General features: G+C 46.2%; 1 protein-coding gene across 1 annotated transcript; it reads left to right on the forward strand.

The window, feature by feature from the left end:
• Positions 1–721: 721 nt before the first annotated feature.
• LOC139915113 (uncharacterized) lies at positions 722–2,000 on the forward strand. Its single transcript, XM_078289352.1, has 3 exons — positions 722–874; positions 1,025–1,295; positions 1,594–2,000. The coding sequence occupies exons 1-3, from the start codon at positions 722–724 to the stop codon at positions 1,998–2,000; spliced, it is 831 nt and encodes a 276-aa protein (XP_078145478.1).
• The last annotated feature ends 8,457 nt before the right edge of the window (positions 2,001–10,457 follow it).

Raw genomic sequence — 10,457 nt, forward strand, 5'->3', positions numbered from 1 at the left:
ATCTCTAATGCGCCTGATGTGCGCATCACGTCATGTCTGTAATTTGGAGATGTACAGACAGCATTGAACTCAATCCACAGAGTCTCCCAGTGTTAAAACAAAAATGAAACTTAACATTCCACAGTTAATAACGGGGATTTGTAGACAGTAACTCGTAGTTTGCCCTACAAACTTTAATGGTAGGTGACGTTATCTTGTGGTATTTAAGTAACGCTAGTGGAATTAGGTAATTTAACCGTGTCGCAGTGCTTCATTGCAGAGAATTGAACACACACGCCGTGGGTCTGTACAGGATCTGTGCTTGTTGAAGCTGCAGCATGTTTCCTGTTAATGTATTTGCTTTGGCATTCTGTAATGCGTTTCTTCTTTTGCAGCACGTTTCCGTTGTTGTATTTGCTTCGGATTTTTTTAAATTGCATTGTTTTTGAAGTTGCAGCGCATTTTGGCTGCACTGATTGGTCTGTGTTCATAGATTCCACAGACAGTATAGATGACCTTGCTGATGTGTGCAACTGTATTTCGTTTTGTGAGGACTTTGTGATTCGACTCAAGATGACACAACACCCTAATAACAAACCTCGGGTCTCTAAAACTTAAGGGTCTGATATATAAAGGGAAAAGTGCTTTTAACATAGGTGAAGTAAATGTAGAGAGAAATCAATCAAAAAGGCCAAAGCTCAACAGTAAAAACTAAAGAACTGCCTCAAATAGTATGCAACTGATGGCAGGGTTACATGGTAAAGGAAACAGGGATATCAGTCTTAGGTTGGTTCAGACCATTTGGGGTGGTGTGAACACCCTAATCAAACCCTGGTGTGGACCAAACAACTGCTCTCTGGTCCACCTCAAAGAGCTGGTCTCAGGCCGCTTCCAAGTGAACTCTGGAGCAGTTCATTTCTGGTGAAAACAATCACAGGAAGCACACTATTTACGCTGCATTTAATTGGATAAAAACAACAGCTTCATATCCTGTTTTGCTGACCAGTGAAACTAGCATAGCTTAGCAAACTATCATGGCTGCAAGGGACAAACCTGGACTCACAACGAAGTGACATGCCTTCTGAATATATGGGCTGAAGAGAACATTGCTCAATTACTCGAGAAAGTGCATAAGAACACAAAGGTATTTAAAATATTCTGCGATAAAATGAAGGAGAAGGTGTTCCAACGAACTATTGAACAGTGTCGTGTGAAAGTCAACACGACATCAAAGTACACAATGATTTGCAAAAGTGGTAGCTCTTCAGATATTAAGGACAAATTTGTGTGGTATGACTACCTTGACTGGATCCTTGGCTCAAGACCCGCAGTCAAGATGTCTGTAATGATGATGTTATGGAATACTATGAAAATGCCTACCCACCTGTTTTGTGGGCATTTATATGATAATCATCAGTCTAATTACTTTTGAAATATAATGGTTGGGTCATAGAAAACCACATCCCCTCAGAAGTAATGTTACCCACCTCTTCAACAGTAGCCTATGCCGACCTCCTCAACTTCCACTTAACTACTGCTCATAATCTCACACTGTCACAGGCCATGCTAATTAATTAATTAATTAATTACTATTAAGTTATGTCTTATCAACAGGCGACACAGCTGCAGACCTCAACAAAGACAGTGGGCAGCCCTCTGCTAAGCAGAACAAAGACCAGTCTCAGCAGCCAGGAAAGACGTGGGCCATTCCTGGGGCTCCATTGAGGAAAAGAATAGCCAAGAGTGGTCTGGACAGCAGAATGCTAGAGTATATGGCTGAGCAAAGGAAAAAACTTAATGCAATGATGGAAGCTGAGCACAGCCACCACCAGCAGGAGTCAGCAACCTTTGAGAGTTTTCTGCAGGCACAGCAAGAAGCTGAAGAGCGAAGATTCAAGGCCTTACAGGTGCAAAATCAAGAAAATAATAGAACTATTATGAATGCCTATCAAGGCAACCATCACATGTGCTGTCTTCTGACAGCAGCAGTGACAAATGTGGTACTGCTGTCTTCCGCATAGCAAATCAAGGAGCAAGATTGACCACACTCTGATCCAATGGTGTTGGGTATTGTCAGATTGACAGCGCTCTCTGGCCCAATGGCATTGGGGGTGCACCAGGGGGGGCCAATCATATTGCAGTGGGGGCCGGTGCCACCCCATGCCACCCCTTTAGACACGTCCCCGACAATATGACATGCCACCACAATCCATGCCCCTCCTCCCATTCAATCAGCCATTCTCACTCCACCAAAGCTAATGTGTCAGAAGGGTAGGCCTTAGGATAGAGGCAGTTATAAGCTAGGCGAGTCTTCTCATAATCAGTCTATATTCTTTAGAATCTTGTTAGGGTAAATTATCCTACAGGCTTTAGACTTTCCTGTTAGAAAGAGGACTGATCTGAGGTTGTGTGATCTGAGGAAACTAGTACACACATTAATTCATTTCCCCACCACTCGAACGCGCTGCCAAAGCATGGTCCTTAATTATTATAGCCTACTTATAGTCACACTCAATGTGTAGGGACTTCTTACAGCAAAAATAGATAGGCCTGCAACCTTAATAATCTCTATAATGAGTGCAAAATATAGTGCTGGATCAACCTCTATTGGTGTTACCTATTTAGAAAAGCAGACAAACTATGATTTGTGTAGGCTTATAGGTCAATTAATAGGTTTGTAATTTTGAGACTTATTTATTAGTTTTGGTAACAAATGATTTAGCTTACAAGCACTTAGTTTATTATATATACCTATGAGTTGTGCTATTTTCTACATTTTATTACTGCATTAAATTACCTAGATATAGCTCTTTCAGTGTGTTCCTTAGCAACAACAATCAAGAAGAACTACAAGATGTCATCGTAATTTCAATTTGTGTCTCAGAATGTCATAAAACCGTGATGTCATATATTCTAAAAGGAGAAATTATACTCCTTGCTGAAAGTGTGTGCAGGAAGCCTCATAACTACTTCTCATGAGCAACTCTGAGCTGGGACTAATTTTAGCGCTACTCAAACTTTCAGAGTAATTCCTTGTAGTGATTATGAGATGTTTTATAATACATCTGTGGTCTGGTGCTTAACACATTTATAGAATCTCTGCAGCATTATTGACCAAATAGTATGTGTAAAACCCCCAAGGTATTAAATGATTTCTGGTCAGTAGCTCATACATCACTAGTCCTTTGACTCAGTTTTATCCAGGAAAGACTGGAGAGGTGCTTATGGTTGCAAGTACATTTATTTGGTGCCAAACATAAATCAAACATGTACCAATGGTGCTGGAGTCACTATTCCCCTTTTGGGGGTTAAGTCCACACTCTAAATAAATGTTTCCCTTGCTGGGATAGGTTTTTCAGTGCAAAAACAAGTAGTCTTTTTAGGCTCGGTGTACAGCCATGCATCTCCCTGGTTCTCTCCCAGTGTCTACTGGAACACAGATATGTAGGCAGAGATTATTTAGGCCTGGTGTGCCTTGTTGACTGGCTGGATGGCTCCTGGCTCTTTTTTCCTCTGGACCAACTTATCCCTTATCCCTCCACTGGCTCCCAGTTGCTGCCCGCATCAAGTTTAAGTCCTTCATGCTCGCCTACAAAGCAGCAACCAAAACGGCTCCTACCTACCTGAACTCCCTCATTCAGGTCTATGCTCCCTCCCGCCCACTACGCTCTGCCAAGGAACGGTGCCTGGTGCTGCCACCACAACAAGGCCCTAAGTCTCTAGCCAGACTCTTCTTTTCTGTGGTTCCTTGGTGGTGGAACGAGTTACCAAACTCCATTCGATCCGCAGAGTCCCTCTCAATCTTTAAGAAAAGGCTAAAGACCCAACTCTTTAGTGAACACCTTCTCACCAGATGGACTGTGTAATCCAAAAAAAAAAACAAAAAAAAAACTCTTTATCTGCCTCTATGCACTCTATGCACTCTATGCATTGCCTCGTAGCACTGCCTCGTAGCACCTATGTCCTGTTGGACCAGAACTTAGCTTTATGGCACTTACTCTCGTTCTGTCCTGACTAGATCCTTGCTTGTGTTGTATTAAAATCTCATATGTACGTCGCTTTGGATAAAAGCGTCTGCCAAATGGGAAATTGTAAATTGTAATTGCAACTTGTAGTTCAATTGAGGCCTTGCTTCACACATTCCCCCTCTGCCCAATTTAGGTTTTGGTGCCATCCAGTTGACAACCAAGTTCCTTTACTCCCCTTTCTTGCAGGTGCGGGACATACTGAATTTGATTCTTACTGGTGCTTAGACCATACTCCCAGCTTTCTTTTACCAGGTCCAATACAAGCCTAGGTTTTTGGCCATACAACAGCTCACTAGAGAGAACCCTGTCTAGGGTCTAGATCTAGCCATTCATCCCAATTCTGGCTGTCCTCATGTACAAACTTATGGGACGTTGTTTTGAGTGTTTTATTAAAATGCTCCACCAGCCTGTCAATCTGGGAGTGCAAATCCAAATTTACTAAGTACCAAATAATCAAACGTGACCTCATAAAAATTTGTGAAATGAGCATGAACTCTGAAACGCAGATCTACGTGCTGGGGACACCAATTATGTGAAAATTACATTCCTCCACACCAAATTGGATTCTGTGACAACAGCTCAAATTGGACATGGACAGGACAGACTACTTCTTGTTCATAGTTGTGCCTCCTTCACATAACTGTTTTGTGCTGGGAACACGCAATTTTAACACTTTACTTGCCACCAACAAGTCGTGTTCATTTCAGGTATTTGTGTGAGATCAGGTTGAAATAATCTGTACAGTCCCTGGAGTGTAATAAATGATGTGCCTTGGCTGGTCAGAATATCTTTGGAGATTTTGGACTGGTAGATAATATGAAACAGGGCCACTGCAAGACTCTTGGCAGATAAGTTATGCAGAGTCATTGCTTCGGGATATTGCATTGCATAATAGACGATGACCAGCACAAATCAATATCCTCGTGCGCTGTGGTCTAATGGCCTGACAAGGTCTATGTCAATCCTTTCAAATTTTTAAGGTTACTGAGTCAGACCCAGCTCGTGGGCATTTACTGCAGGCAAGTGTAAATAAGGAGTTTGAGCTCCTGCTTATATGCTGTGTCAGAGTTCTGGCTCAGAGGTCAAAGTGATCCCAAGTCTCTTTTCTTCCAGTTGCTGTTGATTTGCTGGATATGCCCATTGTAGTGGCAATTGTACTTTGAATGCCCCTTTTAAACATAAGTTCTTTTTGCACTGTTCTGCCTTTACTAATTCTACTACTGATGTGCTTTATTGTCCATGTGTCCTGAGCTGTATGTCAAGTTTTGATGTGCATCTGTGTATTTCAGTTATTTCCGACCAACCGGCAACCAATATTTCAGAATCAGAATCAGAATCAGAATCAGGTTTATTGCCAAGTAAAGTTCACAATACAAGGAATTTGCCTTGGTATGTAGGTGCATACAATAAACATGGAAAAAAATAGGAAGTAGAAGTAAAAAAGCACAACAAGTACTGTAAGTCAAGTCAAGAATATAAATATATATATATATAAAAAAAAAAGAGATATTTACAATACAGAATGTGAAGAAAAATATAATAAATAGTAAAATGTGCAATATATCTGCCATTGAAGTGACATGGAAAATGGGAAAGCTGTACAGTTAGTGCAGGGATGTGCAAAATATTGGCCAGAGGAATGTTTACTGTACAGAATGTATAAATGAACGCACTGAGTCAGATGTGGAGACTGTACGTTTCTGTAGCGTGTAGTGCCTATGGGGGGAGGGGGCAAGTGTCCGTGTCAGTGGGGGTCCCGGGCCTTGTTGATGAGGCCAGCTGCAGACGGGAAGAAGCTGTTCTTATGGCGTGAGGTTTTGGTCCTGATGGACCGCAGCCTCCTGCCAGAGGGGAGTTTTTCAAAGAGTTTGTGTCCAGGGTGGGAGGGGTCGTCCACAATCTTTCCTGCTCGCCTCAGGGTCCTGGAGGCGTACAGGTCCTGGAGAGATGGCAGATTGCAGCCAATCACCTTCTCAGCGGAGCGAATGATACGCTGCAGTCTGCCCTTGTCCTTGGCAGTAGCAGCAGCGTACCAGATGGTGATGGAGGAGGTGAGGATGGACTCGACGATGGAGGTGTAGAAGTGCGCCATCATCGTCTTTGGCAGGTTGAACTTCCTCAGCTGCCGCAGGAAGTACATCCTCTGTTGGGCTTTCTTGGTGAGGGAGCTGATGTTCAGCTCCCACTTGAGGTCCTGGTTGATGATGGTGCCCAGGAAGCGGACGGACTCCACAGTGTCGACTGGGGAGTCTCTCAGGGTGATGGGGGTGAGTGGGGCCGGGTTCTTCCTGAAGTCCACAACCATCTCCACTGTCTTTACAGCGTTGAGCTCTAAGTTGTTCAGTCTGCACCAGGACACCAGGCAGTCGATCTCCCGCCTGTAGGCTGACTCATCCCCACCAGAGATGAGCCCAATGAGGGTGGTGTCGTTCGCGAACTTCAAGAGCTTGACAGACTGGTGACTGGAGGTGCAGCTGTTGGTGTACAGGGAGAAGAGTAGAGGGGAAAGAACGCAGCCTTGAGGGGAACCGGTGCTGATGGTCCGGGAGTCAGAGACGTGTTTTCCCAGCTTCACGTGCTGCTTCCTGTCCGACAGGAAGTCTGTGATCCACCTGCAGGTGGAGTCAGGCTCACTCAGCTGGGAGAGCTTGTCCTGTAGCAGAGCCGGGATGATCGTGTTAAAGGCAGAGCTGAAGTCCACAAACAGGATCCTGGCGTAGGTTCCTGAGGAGTCCAGGTGCTGGAGGATGAAGTGGAGGGCCATGTTTACTGCATCGTCTACAGACCTGTTGGCTCTGTAAGCGAACTGCAGGGGGTCCAGGAGTGGGTCAGTGATGTTTTTGAGGTGTGACAGCACAAGCCGCTCAAATGACTTCATCACCACAGATGTCAGGGCGACGGGTCTGTAGTCATTAAGTCCTGTGGTCCTTGGCTTTTTGGGGACGGGGATGATGGTGGAGGTCTTGAAGCAGGCTGGTACGTGGCATGTCTCCAGTGAGGTGTTGAAAATGTCTGTGAACACCAGAGACAGCTGATCAGCACAATGCTTCAGGGTGGATGGAGAGACAGAGTCTGGCCCGGCTGCTTTGCGGGGATTCTGTCTCTTGAAAAGCCTGTTAACGTCCCTCTCCAGGATGGAGAGAGTCGTCACTGTGGTAGGGGGGGAGGGGGGCTCTGAGGTGGGCAGCTGTGGAGAGGTGTCAGGACTGTCCCATTGTCTTTCAAAGCGGCAGTAAAACTCATTCAGGTCGTTGGCCAGGCGCAAGTCGTTAGCAGAGTGGGGGGCTCTAGGTTTGTAGTTGGTGATCTGTCTGAGCCCTTTCCAGACAGAAGCAGAGTCGTTGGCTGAGAACTGGTGTTGGAGTTTCTCAGAGTACAGTCGTTTAGCTTCTCTCACCGCCTTGCTAAACCTGTACTTTGACTCTTTGAACATGTCTCTGTCCCCACTCCTGAACGCTTCTTCCTTCTCCGACCTTAGCTGTCTGAGTTTGGCTGTGAACCAGGGTTTGTCGTTGTTGTACCTCACCGTGGTACGTGATGATACACAGCTGTCCTCACAGAAGCTGATGTATGACGTCACAGCCTCTGTGTACTCGTCCAGACTGTTGGTAGCAGTCCTGAAAACCTCCCAGTCAGTGCAGTCCAAGCACGCCTGAAGATCCTCCACAGCTTCACTGGTCCACTTTTTTGATGTCCTCACCACAGGTTTGCAGAGTTTTAATTTCTGCCTGTATGCAGGAATCAGGTGGATCATGACGTGGTCAGAGTGTCCCAATGCAGCGCGGGGGACGGCGTGATAGGCACTGCTTACTGTGGTGTAACAGTGATCCAGAATGTTCTCCTCTCTGGTCGGGCATTTTATAAACTGTCTGTATTTGGGGAGATCATGGGTGAGATTTCCTTTGTTAAAGTCACCGATGACAATAACTAAGGAATCCGGGTTTGTCCGCTCCATCCACAGTATCTGGTCGGCGAGCGTGCGCTGTGCCTCCTGCACGTTGGCCTGCGGTGGAATGTAAACACCGACCAAAATGAATGAAACGAACTCACGAGGGGAGTAGAAGGGTTTACAGTTGATGAAAAATGATTCCAGATCAGGAGAACATCCTTACACCATCCGCTGTTTGTATAAAAACAGATACCTCCACCTTTCGTCTTGCCGGAAAGTTCCTTGTGGCGATCCGCTCTGAAGAGTTGGAATCCTGCCAGCTGTAGCGCAGAGTCCGGTATCGATCCACACAGCCACGTCTCCGTGAAGCACAGAACGGAAGATGAAGAAAAGTCTCTGTTCTTCCCCAACAGTAGCTGAAGTTCGTCCAGTTTGTTTCCCAGTGAACGCACGTTAGAGAGAAATATTCCCGGTAACGGGGTGCGAAGTCCGCGTCGGCGGAGACGCATAAGCGCACCGGCGCGTTTTCCTCTCCTCCGGCGTTTCACTGTGTTCACAAAGGTGAGTGCACCTTTGACCAGAATGTCCAGTAATTCCACAGATGGGGCGATGAAAGTGGGAAATAAATCCTCAGAGGTTGAATCCCTGATGTTCATGAGCTCTTTTCTGGTGAAAGAGCTCCTGGTACTGTAGCCAAACACTGAATTTATGAACAAAACAAGACAAAACAATGCGCACCAACACACCGAGGCAGCCATCCGCGGCGCCATCATAGTATAGTACATTCCCCTGGTGGGATAACAAAGATGTGAGTGGAAATACCTTCTACCACAAAACAACATTTGGTTAGTGTGTAAAAGAACATCTTATGTAGTAATTATTCCATGTAACCTAATGTTCTCTTTCATAGCATTCGTTTCAATGTCTTACAGTGGGATACGCCCCCCACGCGTATCTTCAGAAGCATTTATTCCTGAGTGGCTGGCAGTCGTGACGCATGCTTCAGGACCCTCCTCCTATATAGGGCTGACGTTGCGTCACTCGTCATTCAATCACCTCTTCTCGCTTCAAAATCTTGTCTCTCGCCTGCTGCTATGGCTAACTAGCTTAACTGTTCACAGACAGAGCGCAAAACTCCCTCGCCGAGCGCTAGTTTTTCTGCAGCTTCTTCAAGTTTCGTCTTGCCTTCTCCATAGGTAAGACGTTAAGAGAGATTGCGTTCGCTCTAGTCTGTCTCCAAATAGCAGGGTTGTTCGCCATGGTTAGCTCCTCCAGGCTTACCACACGGCTAGCTCCAGCGGCTCGCTTGACAGGCTACCTCACCATCTTGCTCCATCTGGGTTAGCTTTGGTTCTTATCACTCCAGTTATTAGCCACCATTTAGCACTCCACCTAGATGGCGACGGCTGCAAAACATGGGTGCTCGTCTCTGCAAGTGCGGGAATAAAATATCGAGCAGGCTGAACCCAGGCAGCTATTGATTCTCCCGGCTCGTGCAGACATTGCACCCGGTTTACAATGAAAAGCCTCCAACGTCGGCTAGCTCACCAAGCTAGCCTCCAAGGAACACCAACCCGGTATGAGCGATGAGGATACCCCGAACTCAGCTAGCCAATGCTGGGGTTCGGCGCTGGATGTCTCTGACCCACTGGCTGAACCGCCCCTCCTGCTGGATTTTGAGGAGGAAGGGTCCGTGGGGAGAGCAGTTTCTCATATCCGATGAAGATGACGATGACCCTGAGACATACACTCACCGGCCACTTCATTAGGTACACCTTACTAATACTGGGTAGGTATCAGCTTTCAGCTCATTGTCAACCGGCTACCAAAGTGACATCTGCCTCAAGGTTCGACGTGTTGCATTCTGAGATGCTTTTCTGCTCACCACAGTTGTAAAGAGGTTACCTGAGTTACTGTTGCCTTTCTATCAACTCGAACCAGTCTGGCCGTTCTCCTCTGACCTCTGCCATCAACAAGGCATTTTCGCCCAGAGAACTGCCGCTCACTGGATATTTTCTCTTTTTTGGACCATTCTCTGTAAACCATGGGTCTCAAACTCGCGGCCCGCGGGCCAATTGCGGCCCGCGAGACGATATTTTGTGGCCCCCACCTTAATATGAAAGTTTAATGTTAGTGCGGCCCGCAAGTTTTATATGGATGGCACTTTACAGTATTGTGTGCGGAGCTGAACGAACCTACCAATCACGGTGGGGTATATGGCTCTCGGGGGTGGGACATCGACCGGGCTTGATGCAAGCAGAGAAACATTTCTCAATGAGTGAAAGTTACAGCAGCGTTGCCATGGAGAGTTTTCTTCCGTGCTTGGCTGGCTGCCTCGTTTCTATTGGGCACACGCGGACATTCGTCCCAGCGCGCTGCGTTCACAACACTTCCAAAAAAAAGTTTTTTAAGTTGCTGCCCAGCGGGACATTATACGTATGTCTCTCTCTGACAAAATAAATCAAAGTGATGCGTACGCGGCGGGATAAAAGAAAAGTAAGGAACTCAATGTAGCCTAATGTAGTCTGCAGTCACATAGCGACACCTGTCCGTCGGCGATA

The sequence above is a fragment of the Centroberyx gerrardi genome, chromosome 17 (genome assembly GCF_048128805.1).
Source record: "Centroberyx gerrardi isolate f3 chromosome 17, fCenGer3.hap1.cur.20231027, whole genome shotgun sequence".
Lineage (NCBI taxonomy): Eukaryota > Metazoa > Chordata > Actinopteri > Beryciformes > Berycidae > Centroberyx > Centroberyx gerrardi.

What these genes read in the sequence shown, in the direction of transcription:
- LOC139915113 (XM_078289352.1), top strand. Translation starts at nt 722, where the DNA reads ATGGCAGGGTTACATGGTAAAGGAAACAGGGATATCAGTCTTAGGTTG. An exon ending in TGGTCTCAGGCCGCTTCCAA is followed by an intron (nt 875 to 1,024) that starts GTGAACTCTGGA and finishes CATGGCTGCAAG; the next exon opens with GGACAAACCTGGACTCACAA. An exon ending in CTACCTTGACTGGATCCTTG is followed by an intron (nt 1,296 to 1,593) that starts GCTCAAGACCCG and finishes TCTTATCAACAG; the next exon opens with GCGACACAGCTGCAGACCTC.